At 44.3% G+C, this 19,373-nt stretch overlaps 1 protein-coding gene across 1 annotated transcript in view; it reads left to right on the forward strand.

Moving 5' to 3' along the window:
- The window catches only part of ldlrad3 (low density lipoprotein receptor class A domain containing 3), a 60,743-nt gene extending 41,589 nt beyond the window's left edge, over nucleotides 1–19,154 (forward strand). The window contains exons 5-6 of the mRNA XM_058076016.1: nucleotides 14,044–14,434; nucleotides 15,575–19,154. Coding sequence (XP_057931999.1) covers nucleotides 14,044–14,434; nucleotides 15,575–15,746 — 563 coding nt within the window. The 3' untranslated portion in view covers nucleotides 15,747–19,154. The remainder of the gene's footprint in view (nucleotides 1–14,043; nucleotides 14,435–15,574) is intronic.
- Nucleotides 19,155–19,373: the final 219 nt, after the last annotated feature.

Below are 19,373 nucleotides of genomic sequence, written 5' to 3' on the forward strand. Positions count from 1 at the left end.
ATGAGATCCTGGAAAAATAACCTTTTAAATAAATCATTAAGGACCCTAAAATGAATAAGACAGTCCAGCCCACGGTAATGTTATGCAGAATGTTTGCCTGAGGTTACATAGGCATTATTGTACTGTGCTTGATTATTGCACAACTACACTGATATTAGAGTCAACCTTGGCTTAGTGGTTAGATTTAGTCAGTCAAGATCTGGAATTGAATCTTTGTTTGGGCATCTCTGTGTGGACGTTGCATGTTCTCCCCCATTCTGGGTTTCCTCCCACATTTCATTCATTCATTTTCTACCGCTTTTTCCTCACGAGGGTCGCGGGGGTGCTGGAGCCTATCCCAGCTGTCTTCGGGCGAGAGGCGCAGTACACCCTGGACTGGTGACCAGCCAATCACAGGGCAAAATACTGCTAGGAATACTAGGAAATAACATGTATGCTATGGAATCACTGCAGACGGACAAAGAAGTCAAAAACCACTTCCACACGGAATGAGAGGACAACTTTTTTCACTCTACCATGTCGAACAATATTCATTAATACATTTTTTGCTGCTTATCCTCACAAGGGTCGTGGGGGTGCTGGAGCCTATCCCAGCTGTCTTCGGGCGAGAGGCAGGGTACACCTTGGACTGGTAGCCAGCCAATCACAGGGCACATATAGACAAACAACCATTCACACTCACATTCATACCTATGGACAATTTGGAGTCGCCAATTAACCTAGCATGTTTTTGGAATGTGGGAGGAAACCAGAGTACCCGGAGAAAAATTCATCACACAGCAACTTAACACTCAAATGGTACATGTAAACCTAGTAAATATACAAACATACACAAATATGAGTGTAAAATGCACGCATGCAAGGGGAGAACATGCAAACTCCACACAGAGATGGCTGAGAGTGGAATTGAACCCTGGTCTCCTAGCTGTGAGGTCTGCGCGCTATCCACTATACCACCGTGCCGCGCATTCCAAAAACATGTTAGGTTAAATTGAGACTCTAAATTCCCCATAGGTATGAATGTGGGTGCGAATGGTTGATTATCTATATGTGCCCTGTGATTGGCTGGCAACCAGTCCGGGGTGTACCCTGCCTTCCATCCAAAGTCAGCTGGGATAGGCTCCAGCAGCTTTTAAGGCTGTCTTATGCCACATTGTGGCTACCTTTTCTGCTAAACAGTACCCACTGTTTGTCATTAAGTGTGTATGTAGTCTGCCATTGTAAGCGTGTGAAATGTCTGCCCCCTAGTGGTTCTGTTCCCCACTCCTCTGTTCTCTCTATTCTAACAACATAACTGCAAAAAGTGCCCCCCACCTGTAATTAGCATCAAACAAAGGCACTGTGCAATGAAGGGGACGTCTTGCTGTGACCATTTTCTATCAGCCGCTGACAGACTCGGATTAGCAGAGCCGAGAAAGCTGGAGTCAAGGGATGATAACTAATTTCCCCCCCTCACATTTGAGTCCTTTTAAAGATAGTCCTTTGAATGAGAAATAAGTCTTCAGTGTGCAAGGAGACGCACAGCACGACTGTGCAATGCCATCATCTCACTCAGGAATGTGCTAAAAGAGGTGGATCGCGCCATCTTTTATTCTGAGTGTTTTAAGCGCGGCAGTTAAGCTTATATGGAAGGGGGTTTTTTTGTCATCAAAAATCCCTTAAAAAAAATGGAAAATGTCCCATTATTCGTCCTCGGCTGAGTGCATCAGTGGTTGGCAGTTGGTCGCTTGCATAAGAGGGCCAAGTCGCTAAAGGGACTTTGTGAATAAAAGAATGCATTCTTCAGCGGCTTGGTGACGCTACTAGTCATTTACTGTGTAGTGTGGATGCTATTCTAATGCTGTATAGCAGGGGTCTCAAACATGCGGCCCGCGGGCCAAATGTGGCCCGCAGGACACTAGTTTGAGGCCCCCGCCTTGATATGAAAGTTTTTTTTTTTTTTTTTTTTTTTTTTTTTTTTTTTTTTTTTTTGTCCCGTCCAGCCATTGGGGCAGATAGTATTGTTGATCTAAATGCCCTTACATGCTAGACAGATTTGCTCTGTGTCAGGAAAGGTGTTGGCTACAACTTCCCTGTACCATGAAATTTTATTTGCCGTTATTTGATGTCTTTGTTATGCCATTTGGGACGACCGGACCGGAGCAAGAAGAAGAACAGAAAAGAAGAAGAGAGAAGAGAAAGGTGGGGTCGGGGGGGGGGGGGGGGGGGGGTAGAGGGAGAGACAAAAACAGCAGCAACAAGAATTCCCAAAACAACAACAGTGACAAACAGAACAGTTAAATGTCAATGATGGCTAAGGGTCACACTGGAGATGATATCAGTGGAATGAAACAGTCCAACTTACCAATAGCAATAGTAACAATGAGGACATGACCCATGATAGTAAACACAATTGCAACCATACAGTTACAGTAATTAAAATCTCATTGCTTGACATCATTATTACTGTAATAATAGCATACCAATACTATATAAACATCAGGGATAAGAGAGTAGATTGTATAGAGAAGCACCCATGTGCTGTGAGTGCCCATATGGAGGTGTGTTGTGTACGTGAATGCGAGTGTGTGAATGTGTAATTGTCACTGAGAATGACAAAAGGAGAGAGACTGCCTTCTACCACCCAGCAAACCCCGCCCCGCGCAGCCAGGTCAAGCCCCCACCGCCAGAGATCCTCCGGCCCCGTGGGTGTGGGCAAAGCCAGGGCCGACTCCCCAAGACCCGCCCCCGAAGCAACCCCCCGAAGAGACCAGCAAGAGGCCATGGAGGAGCAATCCCAACCGGCAACAGGGCGCCAGCAGGCCGGAGGAGAGCCGCACCCCCGAGACCAGCGGGAGACCATACCCTACTAGGGCAGAAGGGCATCGAAGGCCACACACCCGTGGGCACAGGGGCGCCCCCGCCGGCCGGAAGGGAGCCCGTCCACGGCCGGAGGCACCGCCTCCCGCCCCCCACACACCCCCAGGAAGCAGAACCCGGCCCGCCCCAGGTAACCCCAGGCCCGACCACCGACATAGGACCGCCCCGGCCAGGACAGAAGAGGCCCGGGCACACTGCCCCATGGAGGACCGGGCGGTTGAGATGGAACACCCTACGCCAGACCCCCGCAGAGCCCCCCCCCCGTATATCTACATGACCATATACCCACATACACATCCACACATATACATATATATATACATATATATATAATTATAATAAAACTAATCATTAATTATCTAAGTATTTAAAACAATAAATACATAAAATAAACTCAGACACATGCACACCCCATCCACTCAATACACACACATGCTGTGGACGTCCCCGGGTGGGGCGTCCGGGGCATCACAGGGTGGGGGACCCAGGGGTCCCAGACCCACAACCAGGCCCCGAGCCCAGGGAGGTACGGACCGCCAAGGCATAGCACCCCCAGACTCCCCTCGACCACGGCATCAGGTCTACTGCAATGCGGCAGACAAAGGAGCGGGCGAGGGGAGGAGGCCCGCACATGAGCAAGCGGAGGGGGCGAGCAGGCGAGTGGTGAGGCGCTCCACTGCGCCGGCCGACATCCACCGGGCAGCTCACCCCCGTGAGGGAGAGCCATAGCTCCAAGTCACGGGGAGGCCACGCACCAGAGCCGAGGAGTTAAGACCAGCGCAAGGCCCCCGAAGGACCCCACCATCCACCGGGAGGGCCAGCCCCCCCCCGCCCCCAGAACCAGCAGCGCTCCGCCCACGTACCGGAGAACCATCCCCGACGAGCCCTAAGGCAAGACTGGGGATGGGCAAAGACAGGGACAGCGATGCGGCAGAGCATAGGACCAGTGGCAGCAGACACCCAAACGCCCGAAAGAGCACCGCCCCCCCAGCAGGCCCCACCCCGAGGAGCATGCTCCCCATCCCCACACGCCACCCCGGCCCCCGTACCCACGAGCAGGATCAGGTCCCCCCCCCAACACACAGCCCGGTCCCCGCAGCAGCCACCACAGCGCAACAACCCCAAGCCACCACCGTAGACTTCAGGCCACCAGCAGCGCGGACCCCACCGCCTGGAGGCCGGTGAACGCCCCCCCAAGGGCACGTTGGCGCCCGCGACCCAGGACAGATCCAGGGAGGTAGCGCCAACCATGACACCAGGGCAAGCCCCGGCGTCAGCTGGTTCCAGCGGGACCCCCAGGAAGGCCAGGCAGACCAGACCAAAATATCCTGCAGCCCAGGGCACCCCGAGCGAGCCGCCAAGCCCCAGCAGCCAGCGGGCCAATCGCGGGGGTAGGCAGTAGGCTCTCCGGTCCAGCCCGCTACACCTGTGTGTGTGAAGATGGTATTGTGTAGATAGTGCAATTAAAAATAGGCCTGTCCCATAGGGCTGACCTATGTGTGTGGTGTATGTGTATGTGTGTGTGTGTGTGTGGAAGGAAGCTGAGCAATGGTGGGTCCCCTGCCTGCCCAGACCCCCCCCAGAACTGAGTGTCTAAGGTGCGGTTAAAATTGAAGGGTGACCAGCCAGAGGAATGCCGAGGACAAAAGGGCATCCGCAAGGAAACCCTTCGCCCCCGGCAAAACCAGTTGCAGGCCACCCCCCAAAGTCCTACATGTATGTGAGGTGGTGCAGTGCAGCAGGGAGGATCGGGGCCCCACACACGCCCACCCCGCACTACCGGCCAACCGAGCCGGGCAAGCCAGCCGCCCGGAGCAAGCCCTGGGCCACAGGACCAACCACGAGCCCCACCCAGCCCATCGTGGCGGCCAGTCCGGCCTGCCAGCTCCCCCCCCGGAGGGCCCCACCAGAGATTGAGCCAGCTATGCCACCCCCGGACCACCAGGAGCCGCGGACAAACCACACGCCCCGAGGCTGCTCCTACAACCACCAGAACAGCAGGAACCGCGCCCCGGCAACACATCCGTCACCATGGCAGCCCAGGGAGTGACACCACAGAGACCGCAGGAGAACCGGGACCCGCATGGGGAAGAGCCCAACCCCACCCCCCGGGCTCGTGAGCCAAGAGTGCCAGGGCGGGACAGAGAAACACACACCAGGCAGCAGAGCCCACCAGGCAGACGATACCCCAACAGCCGCAAAAAGTGAATGCCCCCCCCAGTCCCACCCTCCACCACAGCGCCGACCCGTCTCCACCACATCTCCCATCCACCCACGGACCCGCCAAGTAGGACACCCCGGAGGCGGGAAGACCGCCACCAGACCGGAGACAGAAGGGGCCAACCAGACACCGGCAAATAGCAGGGGCCGCCCGTGAGCCACCGGCCAGCCCCACCCCCCAACCCTTGGTCGAGGCCCCCCCACGACCCAGAGCCCACCACCCCGCCCCCCAAGCAAGCCCCCCGCTAATCCCGGCCCACGCCGCGCAGAGCACCACCCCCACCGCTATCCGCCCCGCTACCCACGCACCCACAGCCAGCCCCCCACCCGCCCGCCCCACATCCACCACAACCCAGCCATCCCTCCACCGAAGGGAGGGAAAGTTTAATGTTAGTGCGCCCCGCGCAAGTTTGATATGGATGCTGTATGGTATCATGTACCCAGAAAAAATTATTACGTTTGATTAATGTTCATGTTAAAGGTTAAATAACTGTTAATAGTTATCCTCCCTATCCGTGTGGAAGTGGTAAGTTTTTGGCTATTTAAGTTTAAAGGAAATAACTTGAAGGCTACCGTTTAGGTCGCTAGCTCTCTAGTTTGCGAGTTAGCATGTGTCTCAAGACGCTGCAGTTGCGCAATATGTTGTAAATAAAAAAAAGTATAAATGTGACTATAGTCGTGTTTTGTCATGTCTACAGGGCTCTAATAATGCTTTGTTCATTTTAATCTGAAAAAAATAATTTGTCTACCCACTAACTATATGTGGTTTTTTAAGTTTTTATTATTTGCCGTTTTATTATTATTATTATTATTATTATATATTATTGTTTATTTATTTTTCATCTTATTTTTTGCAGAAAAATAAAAAATTAAGATATTTCAGAACAGTGGAATGTTTTATCAGAGCTTTTATTGTAGAAAATGTGAACCATAGCAATTAAAAAGTTTGTATATTTTTCTGTTTTTAATAAATGCGTTTTTTTTTTTTTTGAAAACCTGATGCGGCCCAGCCTTGCCCAGACCATAGCTCCAGTGGCCCCCAGGTAAATCGAGTTTGATACCCCTGCTGTATAGTCTAGTGGGTGTATTGTTGGTTGTATTGTTGGAGGTTTCCATGACTATGCACAGGAACGGTGGTTTGTACAGTTATTCGTTAATATGCCATATATAGTAATGACATTTTGTTAAAGGTCATCTCACATGCCAGTGATATACAATACCTGGCCAAAAAAGGTCAAACGCACTAATATTTATTGTCTTAACCTTTGATTATGTCACACATTTGTTATATGCTTGTGTTTCCACAAGCTTCTGCAATGTCCCGACATTTATTTCTGATATATTTCTAATCTTTCGCGGTAAATTGTTGGTATACGATTCACTGAACTCCTACAGAGGATTATAAAAAAAAGTGAGGCAACAGCCCAGAATTACACGGGAGCAGTTAATTATTTAATGGCTAACATGCTTTACATTCACGAATGTGCCTTCAAGAGCCACAAAATAAATTTTTCGTTGAAGACCCGAATGACTCAGAAATAAATGCGTGGGATGTAATGTGGTCCCAGATGAGACCCAAATGGAGCTCTTTGTGATCAACTCAATTTGATGTGTTTGACCCAAAAACCACCATCCCCATTGTCAAAACTGGAGGTGGAAATATGCTTTGGGGATGTTCCTCTGCTAGGAAGGAAGGAAGGGGCTTTTGGAACTGAGTGGGCAATGGACATAGATGAGAACCTAAATGCATCGTGGTCGAGAATGGGTCTTCGAGCATGACAGTGACCAAAACCATCCAGGACTAAGCCAATTCACTTAACAGATTGTCTTGTTGTTAAGGACTTTGGAGGTCTTTGCCTGTCAGATGTTGGTATTACCCACTCTTGTGCAACACCAATATAGCCTGCATAAATATTTCAGTTAAGCACGTATTTGGATGTAAAATTATGATAAAAAAATAAACACTTATTCTAAGTAAGACTCGGAGAGAGCACGAGTAGCATTGGGTAACACCCTCATATGTGCATCTGTTTCCACCTAATTATGACCAGGCTTTTAAAGGAATGTCCTTTGTTCATATTTGAGGGAGTTGAACTACATGTTGGCTGAATGCAAACGTGTACTATTCTCATGGGAGAGTCATTGCTTTTCTCTTGGTTAAGAAGGAAAGAGCGCTACAGGATCAATAAATGTAAACAGGTGCTGTGAGTCTGAAAAAATACTAAGCATGCAGAGACGTTTCTAACTTTGCTACCTGAGCAATGTAATCACAATAATGATGTTGGTCATAAATCAGCACAACACATGAACACAACATAAAAAAACTCTGAACATTACGTTTATGATTAATTCATTCATTTTCTAAAATACTACTAGGAATACTAGGAAATAACATGTATGCTACGGGATCACTGCAGACGGACAAATAAGTCAAAAACCACTTCCACACGGAATGAGAGGACAACTTATTTCACTCTACCATGTCGAACAATATTCATTAATACATTTTTTACCGCTTATCCTCACGAGGGCCGCGGGGGTTGCTGGAGTCTATCCCAGCTGTCTTCAGGCGTCGCCAGCCAATCACAGGGCACATATAGACAAACAACCATTCACACTCACATTCATACCTATGGACAATTTGGAGTCGCCAATTAACCTAGCATGTTTTTGGAATATGGGAGGAAACCGGAGTACCCAGAGAAAACCCACGCGTGGAATTGAACTTGGGTCTCCTAGCTGTGAGGCCTGCGTGCTAACCACTTGTCTGCTGTGCGACTTAAAAAAATTGTAAAATTGTACAAAAACCTAGACATTGGGAAATATTCATTCATTAAATTTCTACCGCTTATCCTCACAAGGGTCACGGGGTGTTGCTGGAGCCTATCCCAGCTGTCTTCAGGCGAGAGGCGGGGTACACCCTGGACTGGTCGCCAGCCAGCCAATCACAGGGCACATATAGACAAACAACCATTCACACTCACAGTCATACCTATGGACAATTTCGAGTCATCAATTAACCTAGCATGTTTTTGGAATGTGGGAGGAAACCCGGAGAGAACCATGCAAACTCCACATTGGAATTGAACCCTGGTCTCCTAGCTGTGAGGTCTGCGTGCTAACCACTCGACCGCCGTGCAGCCCTACGTTTATGATGTTTGATACAAATACTGTCGCTGCAACTTACATTCGTGACAGACTCTGTCGTTCCGCTGGCCTGTAATTTGGTCCATGTAGTTAGCGGCACGTAATTGGGTAACTTATCTTGACAAACACTTTTAAGTACGACTCAGTGCTTGTGGGGACCACACCCTGTAATGGTGCCCTTGAGGGACAATCCTTCATGGTGGTCTGACGTGCCAAAGCGGCCAGAGAAGAAGCAAATAGGTTTTATTTAGACAAAAACACAGGAGTGCGTGTAAAAATCCAGCTTTGTGGTAATGTATAAATGACAAAAATCATAAAACATTGGCCAAAAAATTCTGAATCGTATAATACAATAGAGACAAGGACAAAACAATGTTTCTCTCAGATGAGTCAGATGATCAGTTTCTTTCCATCTCCTTGGTGATGCTTCTTTCTCCATCCACTGCTTAGTTGTTTTGTTAGACTTCAGCACCCGAGATGCAGGTAGGAGTGAAATGCAAAGAATGTATCACACGACAAGTAATGATATAATGAAAATAAAGAGTTCTAGTCGGCGGATGGTGGGTGCATCATGTAGCCTGAGTGCAGTCATCAAAGCATTGTGCATGCTATCTCAATTACAGTAAATTTACCAACACAGTAGGGAACACAGTGGAAAAGAGGGTGGGGGGAAAAAAAAAATCTGTAAAGCATTACACTGTGGGAGAGCGAGTCGGTACAGGAACACACAAGAGGGAAAACGAGGCAAAGGGAGTGTATTTTATGGAAAGATGAGGAGGAAAGAAAAAAAAAAACTCAGCGAGAGCGGAGTTGAAAGGCTGCACCTTGCATCCCTCGCCCACCCTCACTTATGAAAGTTTTATGAATACACTGGAAGCATTACAAGAGGTGCCATGTCAGTAGCTGAGCTTGTGAGTGAGTTCATTAAAGTGGAAAATGCTGCAATACCTCCCACAAATCCTACAAATGTTCTCAAATGCAGGCTCTCTCGGCCCCTCGAGACTCCAAAAAGCCTTCCAAGGAAAACTGCAATTTTGCCCATCATCCACAATCCTTATGTGAAACATGAACACATATTTATTTCCCTTTTCTGTGCATCCTAATGAGAAAATAGTTATTATGAGCTAGCTAACAATGCAAGTCATTGGGAGGTCCCTATTTTGACTATAAAATTGGGATGGCTGTTGGGTGAGGGCATCTTCCAGGTATACTACACACAGTCCTGGGCAACTTTTTTGATTTTTGTATGGCTGGTCGTGTCACGCTCTGTGCCAATACTTAAGGAGTCCATCAGTTTCAGACATTTCTGATCTGCTTTGGTGTAGGAATTTATGTAAAGAGAAACATGTTTGCGAGCCTATAGCAGAAAAACAGTATTTATATATAGACAGAAAACAATGCATAGCAGCTATAGCTCACCTGTACAAGACTTTTTTTTACAGAATATTTGTTAAGTGCACTTAACAACATAACATCACACCTCAAAAGTGTCCATGGCATCAGGCAACCTGGCAGTCAGGATATTAGATGCTTAATTCAAAATAGAAGAAAAAAAAATTGTGAAAGTCTTGCTGACTGCGTTATAGTTTTATCATGTGCTAAAAAGACTATATTTAAACATAGGCTACCACATATAATGGTACAGCTTGTAGCATTAGCAATGGCCGCTTGCTCAAATAGACGTACAAAGCCACACACGTCCATTCGACCAGCTTCCCTTCTTTCTTCTTCTCCAAGATGGTAGTTGATATGGTGTATTAGCGCCTCCATATGCTGCTAAATTTATCGGATGCGGGTGCACCGGTCTACCTAAAAATCGTCAACGTGTCAAGGTTCTTCAGTTTTGGAACACAGTTTTGGTTCAGCATCTGGTTTGCACAGAAATGTCAATATCAACCATTCTTACGGAAAATCAACAACAACCAACATTGTGTTTCATATTCTCATATTCACACAAACTTAACGTTCACTTTGCAGGCACACAAGCTTAAGTTTCACTTTATAAAGGGATGCGGCAAATGGTTTGTTTAATCTATGTAGATACTTTGCTTCTGGGACCTTCCTTCAAGCTTCCTCATTGATGACAGCTCTGTATCCAAATATATTGATCTTAGTTCTGAATCCAATTTGAGAACATTTTAAATTGTGTTATAATTGACTACTTTTCAATATATTTTTTCCCAAGAACTTGAAAAAAAGCTAAAGAAAAGAAATAGCTTTTACAGTTCCGTGCTCAGAGGCACCTCATCAGTACTCCGAAAGAAGACTAGTCCTTATTTCCTTATCTTTCAAACCTAGAACCGGGTCCCTACGGACTAAGCTAACACTGCTTCCCATATAACCAAAATTGAAATGCTCTACATTCCTATCCATGTTGCCCTTTGAGAGATGATATGATTAAGTCGGAACTCTTGCTTCAAATGGTCTCAGGTCCAAAATATTCCAACAGCACAAATTCACCTGGGCTTTTCATGTCCGATACCAGCAGGGTGCAAAAGCCTGTGGGAAACCGTGAGGTCAAACTTTGATCATAACAGCTCTGCATAAAATGATTTTGGTCCACAGTACGTCAGAGACATTGCCTAGATCTGGAGTATTTCAATTCATGTTGAGTGGGTTCACCCGTCACAAGAGGTTTGGTGTGATGAAAGCCAGTAAACAATGTGTCTGTTTGATGATCAGCGGCTTTTATGTTAAAGATGGCAGCGTGTGCGCAGATATTAACTGTTAACAAAAGTAAAAGAAGAGCATGTAAAGACTTCCTCTTTGATGTTGTTTTAAAGAGCGTCTGCTGCAGGCCTAGCTGAACACCACTTTCATGTGTGTGAAAAATCTGGTGATCATGCATGTTTATGCTCAAATATCGTCAGGGTTCTAACGCAAGTATGGAATGCTTATGGATCTCATATACAAAAATTCACCTGGAATTCTGACTTCATGTCTTTGTATGCCAAGAACCCAAATATTGCATACACACAAAACTGATAAATTGTGGCGTAAGAACACCCTGGACTGGTGGCCCGCCAATCACAGGGCAGTCACATATTGACAAACAACCATTCACACTCACATTTATACCTATAGTTAAACAAATTAATTCCAGTCATTCATTCATTCATTTTCTACCGCTTATCTTCACGAGGGTCGCGTGAGGGTACTGGAGCCTATCCCAGCTGTCTTCGGGCGAGAGGCGGGGTACACCCTGGACTGGTCGCCAGCCAATCACAGGGCACACATAGACAAACAACCATTCACACTCACATTCATACTTATAGTTAAACAAATTAATTCCATTCATTCATTCATTTTCTACCGCTTATCTTCACAAGGGTCGCGGGAGAGTGCTGGAGCCTATCCCAGCTGTCTTTGGGTGAGAGGCGGGGTACACCCTGGACTGGTCGCCAGTCAATCACAGGGCACATATAGACAAACAACCATTCACACTCACATTCATACTTATAGTTAAACAAATTAATTCCATTCATTCATTCATTCATTCATTTTCTACCGCTTATCCTCTCAAGAGTCGCGGGAGGGTGCTGGAGCCTATCCCAGCTGTCTTCAAGCGAGAGGCGGGGTACACCCTGGACTGGTGGCCAGCCAATCACAGGGCACATATAGACAAACAACCATTCACACTCACATTCATACCTATGTTTAAACAAATTAATTCCAAATAATATTAAGTCCTGGTGTAATTATAACACATGCTTTTTGCCATGACTCCAAAAAGTTCTTAGGTCAGCTACAAAGTTGTCAGACTTTGTTGTGCGCACATTGTCACGTCAAGTTGTGTTTTTATAGATCACATTTTTGTGCATACGTAAGATTTATAGAGGAGACTCCAGGTCTCAAAAAGCATGGAAATAATAAATTCCTGTTCAGAAGACTGTTGTGTTTTCTAAAAGATAAAATGAATACTAAAAAAAAAATGATATGGATCAATCTGTTTTTCTAAGATGTTTGCGTGGGAGCAGACTTCTTTCAAGCCTCGACAGCTCATGTACCAAGCAAGCCTCCATTGTTATTGTTGCCGCATTATGAGTTCCTTTTGTCAGTTTGCACTCCCAAAGGGCAATGGCATCTGATAGGCAGCCTCGGGTTATGGCAGTGGGATATCTTTTTTTTTATTTTCAAACCATGTAATTATGTAAATAGCTCTTCTTTTTTGGCATTTCTTCAAGTCCAGTCTCCAATTAATTGGTAACATGAGGCACTGACCAGTTTTAAATGACAAGGGAGGGGTCGAGTGGCCTTATTTTATTGGCTGGTGCCTGGTTTTGGGTTAGCGGGCGGGTGGAGCATCTGAATTGGATGAGATTTAATTAAGGCATGGGGCCCCTGACTACACACATGAATAGGCTGCATGCCAGGCTGCTGGTTGTTGGGAATTCAACAGTATGCTTGCACACATACATGCACATACATAACAAAAGCCTCCCTGGGTATTCAAGGTCAGGTAGACAGAGGAAGCATGCAGCAAAAAGCCCTTAAGACTCAGAAAGACAAGCTGAAAGCCCTTCTTTTTTTTTCTTTTTTTTGCCTGTTCTATTGATTTTCCCCAAGGAATCGTCAACTGTTTCAGTTTTTATGTCAAGCAATGATAACCAGCTGTTGTCTTCAACAAAGAGCTCCATCCACTCAAACACTATAGCACAAAGAAAATGCAAATGTTCCCCTTTGTGTTCATAGTGTCTTACATTGTGCAACAAAGTTAGTTACCTAAGCGAGAACCTTACACAGAGACCCGGGTTGCTAAACGCGATACCCCTGAAGTATAATCCAAATACTTCTACATACGTCTGTAGGTATTTAGCTTTCCAGATGGAAACGTGTTCACACTATAGCATAGCAACCTTTAGTTACTATTGTCTGGCCTTTTCTTCTACTTCTTCCTGGCCAAGGTTGCCAACTGTTTGCATGGTTGCCCAGCACCAGAGGCTACACGACTTCATACTTGGAACAGAAAGTGTCTTCAAGAAGTGAAGCGTAAGCTTTGAACATTGCACAAAACAGTGGATTTGAGCTTTTTATGAGGGAACTGCTTTTATATTTACTACCAAAACTCTTCTTTTTGTTAAATACTTAAATGTTGTTATGGTAAATGTAGAAATCCTCCCCCTGAGGACTCTAAGTAGGTTTCGAATAGAGGATAAGGGAATCTTAAAGAACTAAAACATAGAATGGGAACTAGATTGTTTATTTCTGACAACAATACCTAATACAGACGTCCGAGCTTATCTACAGTCCCTGTATACCTACAAGTAAGCGGGTCTTATTACAGCACAGCTGCAAAAAAAAGCACCCTTCCTTTCCCTGCCCGGCCTTTTAGACACTCATTGTGTAAGAGGCTGGTGTCCTGGACCAATCAGCTTTCATCACTGCCCTTGCTTGAACCGCTTTCATGGTGTTTCTACAAGTTTAGAGCCGAGTTATCTGCAGTCCCTGTATACCTACAAGTAAGCGGGTCTTATTACAGCGCAGCTACAAAAAAAGCACCCTTCCTTTCCCTACCAGGCCCTTTAGACACTCAAGATTGTGTAAGAGGCTGGAGTCCTGGACCAATCAGCTTTCGTCACTGCCCTTGCTTGAACCGCTTGACTATGTGTTTGTTTTAGCTTTTATCTTTAGCTAGCAAAACTGAGCAAATATATTCATAAGTAATACAAGTTTAGTGCCTCAGCTCTACAGTCCACTTTCCCATACCAACCTCAGAATAGCTCACCACTCTCCTTTGAGAGTCCTTCATCAACTCCTACATCCATATTTCTTCTGTCATCCATCCTCACTTGAATCTTTGTCTCCCCCCTCCCCCAGAAGCTCCTGGTCAGGACTTTGTGACACTGGACTACCGTCTGCGGTACTACCCCAGCATCACCTACGCCGTCATTGGCAGTGCCGTCATCTTCGTGTTGGTTGTAGCATTGTTGGCCTTGGTGCTTCATCACCAGAGGAAGAGGAGCGTTCTGCTGCCCGCTGGTGTAAGAGGATCCATGCACCACCACCACCATCAACCGTTACTCTTATCCCGTTTGGTCATCTTGGATCGAGGCCACATGGATCGAGGTCTTTCTCCTGGTTCCCTTTCCGCAGCTGAGGAGTACAGCTCAGCTCCTCAAACAATGCAACTCCTTTCCGAAACCGTGTGTCCTGCTGGGATGTCTGTGGAAAGTCCTCCATCGTATTCACAGGCTGTTCTGGATGTCAGGTAAATTCTAAGTTCCTTTTCCACGCCGATGTATGTAGTCAATGCGGCTCAATATTGATGCTTTGTAGTCATAAAGCGACTACATACGTTTACGGTCGAGTGGTTAGCGCACAGGCCACACAGCTTGGAGACCCGAGTTCAATTCCACTCTCTGGTAACTCTGTGTGGAGTTTCTCCGGGTACTCCGGTTTCCTCCCACATTCCAAAAACATGCTAGGTTAATTAGCCACTCCAAATTGTCCATAGGTATGAATGTGAGTGTGAATGGTTGTTTGTCTATATGTGCCCTGTGATTGGCTGGCCACCAGTCCAGGGTGTACCCCGCCTGTCGCCCGAAGACAGCTAGGATAGGCTCCAGCACCTCTGCGACCCTTGTGAGGATAAGTGGGAAAACATGTAATTAACATGTAATTAATGAATATTGTTCGACATGGTAGAGTGAAAAAAGTTGTCCTCTCATTCCGTGTGGAAGTGGTTTTTGACTTATTTGTCCGTCTGCAGTGATCCCATAGCATGCATGTTATTTCCTAGTATTCCTAGTAGTATTTTCAGACAGCTGGGATAGGCTCCAGCACCCCCGCGACCTTTGGGAGGATAAGCGGTAAAAAGTGTATTAATAATGAATATTGTTCGACATGGTAGAGTGAAAAAAGTTGTCCTCTCATTCCGTGTGGAAGTGGTTTTTGACTTCTTTGTCCGTCTGCAGTGATCCCGTAGCATACATGTTATTTCCTAGTATTCCTAGTAGTATTTTCAGACAGCTGGGATAGGCTCCAGCACCCCCGCGACCCTTGTGAGGATAAGCGGTAAAAAATTTATTATTGAATATTGTTCGACATGGTAGAGTGAAAAAAGTTGTCCTCTCATTCCGTGTGGAAGTGGTTTTTGACTTCTTTGTCTGTCTGCAGTGATCCCGTAGCATACATGTTATTTCCTAGTATTCCTAGTAGTATTTTCAGACAGCTGGGATAGGCTCCAGGACCCCCGCAACCACCAGTCCAGGGTGTACCCCGCCTGAATGAATGAATGAGTCCCTATGTCCCTTTTTTGAGCATGATGTCAAATTTAGTGGATTTCAACTGTGATTCTCGATGAAATGGTCACATTCGTCATCTCGTTATCTTTTTTGTTGTTTTCCAGTCGGCCTCCCTGGTTTGATCTTCCTCCTCCTCCATACCGCCCAGATCGGGAAGCAGCTTCAGAGGGCGATTTGCCTCATTACGAAAGCCCCCCTCCATCCCCCGCACTCAGAACTATGTCCTTGAACGCTCAGTCCAGTTCCGATGCGAGACAGGTGTCGGATCCGCTCTAGCCTCTTTGTGGTAGCCAGTTTAATGACTGCAGGATTGCACAAAGCAGCACATTCCACAGTTGCAGACCTGCTGTGAGGACACAAGACTGAACAACTGGTATTTTGGCTCCCTCTGCTGGACGTTTTGAAGAGTTGCATTTGCTTTATTTGTGAATGAGTCATCTGGTCCCCTCCTGAACAAATGCTACCTATTATCTACTCAAGCAGTGACCACACCCTTTTGATTGTCATTTAAACAGGAACTTTCCCTAGGAATCGAACTTAATTTATCTTTACAGCCCACAACTTTAGGAACTGTTGCTGATGATACTGCGTCATCAGTACGTAAATAAACATGCAAAGTACCATACCAGTAAAAGACCATTTACTAAGCCGATTTTGGTTTTAAATATTTCCGTGGTGCCTTCAAATGCAGCTCCGGAAGGGACATGTACTGTAGCTACCTGGCAGCAGAATGTGCACAATGTGTGTCAGTAACACACTTTGTGTAAGTCACATTTGTAATATATTCCATAATGGGATTTTATTTTTTACTATGTATAAGCTATAAGATACTCAAATAGCATTTTAGCATTTCTGAATTGTTGCCTTATTTGCTGAAGTTTATACATTTTAACAGAAATCCCAAGCTTACTGTGGTAAGAATGTATTAGATGGTACGTGGCGGCAATTTTAGTGGTACTTTAAATTTATACTTTCAGTTGTTATTGTTGTGTGTGTGTGTGTGTGTGTGTGTGTGTGTGTGTGTGTGTGTGTGTGTGTGCATAATGTATTTCATATACAAAATATGAAGTGGACCATCTCAATGTACAGTTAGTTAGCTAGGTTGAGTAATGTTTATTCTTATTAACTAGCCTAGTTTAGCCACAATCTTACATTCTTATCATTTCCTGCTAACTGGAAGTTAGTTGTATGTTTAATATTTAACATACAGGATGGATTATTATGAAAACATTTATATGCAATCATGGAAAATACACACAGATGATTCACAGGGTCTGATGCAGCAAATTTTTTGTCCAATATTTAATATCTAAGTTGTTTTACGTTTGTGGCTTTTGTGGTCGTGCAAGTGGGGACCATCTTTAGAGTCTGGACAAGGTCCCTAAGGGTGCATGGGAGTTTGCCAAATCAGTGTACATGTGTTTTTTGGACTTGGAGAAAGCATTTGGTGATGTATTTCAAGGAATCCTGCTTCGGCTACTTTACTCTAGAACTGATGGATGGATGGATGGATGGTTTTAGTTTTGTCATCTTGTCTAAGTGATCATTTAGACTGATGTAGCAAAACAAAGTATTTTTCTGTAGCTGTAAATGTGTGTATTATGTATTAAATATGTATTTTTGCAAGATTGTCAGTTGACAATGTTCCAGTGAAAACAATAATTGAAGGATCTTTGTTTTTATGTATGGATGTTTTTTTTTTCTTTGTTGTCTTTTGTTTGCTTCAGCCCTGTGATTTAAAACATCCCATTTAGTTTATTGGTATTAAAAAACAAAAAGGTAATGAATATAAATATTTTTCCCCAACAAAAAAGTATGTGACATACGTAACTATGGGTACTTTTGTTAAAAAACACAAATTCAAAAGACTCTATTTACCTAAAACTGGAAGCATTTCTCAGGACAGTATTTCATGCTTATATTATGTCATGTTTTTACAGGACGGCAATAAAATTCCATATTTCAGCACTTCAGTTCTGTTTTTAATCCATATTTTTAAATGTATTTATAGCAACAAGGAACATAATTTATACTATAAGCATGTACAACACGCTGCCACTTAAAGAAACCGAGTTATAAAACTCGATTTGAAGTTATTAAATTACAGTACTATACTTAGATTGGGCCTTGCAGTTCTACTGTTCCACCAACAGAGGTCGGTATTGTAAAGGTAATGGACAAAGCTTTTAGTGTAGTTTCTGAAGCAATTTCATCCACTTTGCCATGTATGAGGTGTATGTTTACAATATGACTAGCAATGTAAACACTATTACTGTTAACTTAAATTAATATATCAGCATTATATTGACTTCATCATGGCAACTATGAATCTAAACTCAATGCAATCATGGATCCCCGACATCTCCCCTCCCAAGTATGGTCGTAATGCCCCCAAAACCCTACCTCTGTCTCACATAATAATAAATTATATATAAAGATAATAGATAATATATAATGTTTTTTTTTCCAGAACCGACTGTGATAAGTGAATTTCAGTATTAATAATGGAATATTTTCATAGTTATGGCATAAAAAAAACCTGTTTACGATTTTCTACATACATATTTAACATTATTATAGCTCCCTAGACATGCAATAACACCCATGAACTCACCTTTACATTTGTATTACCCAAATAAAACTCCTGCCCTTGTGTGTCACAGTAAATGTGCTCCCCTGGGGACCTCCATGGTGGGCGGACAGAGAGGAACATTGTAGGACCAGAGTTGATTTTTAAGCTTGTTGAGAGTTATTATTGAGTTATTATGACTGTGCCTGTTTACACCTGCAATAAATGCCTGATCAGCTGATCATGCCTGGTGCCTGTCTCACTAAACAATTACTGACACCCAGTGGTCAATATGGAGTAATACATTCATGATTAGAATGCTTATTTGTATTTGAGTTCATTTAGATGTTTCATTTAGCCTTTTCTATGCATAAAAATGCTCCATTGAGGCCAATAATAAGTACAATTTGCTAAATATGCAGTAGTGTAGTATTTTTTTTTCAATCATTCAATCACGAAATAGCAGTCATTTATTAATGTATACATTTTTGAAAAAGATGCAATAGATTGATAGCGTGATGTAACAAGGGAACAACTATCCTGGCTTTTTTTTTAACTCATCTAAAATTCTGATGCAGGAAGCCCATATTTGCTTAGCCACAGCCCATAACTACACAGGTTTTAATTAAAAGCCCGGAGGCCACTTGGCCCACGTCTGTCTCTCCAAGTCACTTTGCACGGCACCTATTAGTTTTCTGGGAATGTCACTATGGAGCAAATAATTCGGGTCCTTTCAGTTATGTCTCACAAGACCCGATCGCACACAGAGCAGCAAGTATTCCAATAAAATGAGTGTGTAGTACTTTGTTTGGTTCTGCGTAATGACACAACATGGCAACATTTCACTCATTTGGGTGTCCTTTCTTGCTTATCACTAAGATAGCGAGAGAAAACTGACGAGTCTGAGGTTAAGGTGATGCCACAAGTGATGTGTTTACATATTGGTAATGGTAATGGTTTTATTTCATTTGAACATGCATCAGATTACAATTGAATGCATCACATAATCAGTTCCCAGTTCCACATGTCCAAAAGGAGTAGGAAGAAGCAAAGCTTATTAAATCCTACCCCTCCATCTGGTACTTTTACAATCAGAAACTGTTACATTTGTTCACTTCCTGCTTTCCTATTTTATTTTATTTTATTTTATTTTATTTTATTTTATTTTATTTTATTTTATTTTATTTTATTTTATTTTATTTTATTTTATTTTATTTTATTTTATCTTATCTTATCTTATTTTATTTTATTTTATCTTATCTTATTTTATTTTATTTTAGTGATATATATAGCACATCATGACTGGTTCAAGACTCTTCATCCTTGTATTTAGC

Source organism: Doryrhamphus excisus, chromosome 6 (assembly GCF_030265055.1).
Source record: "Doryrhamphus excisus isolate RoL2022-K1 chromosome 6, RoL_Dexc_1.0, whole genome shotgun sequence".
Taxonomy (NCBI): Eukaryota; Metazoa; Chordata; class Actinopteri; order Syngnathiformes; family Syngnathidae; genus Doryrhamphus; species Doryrhamphus excisus.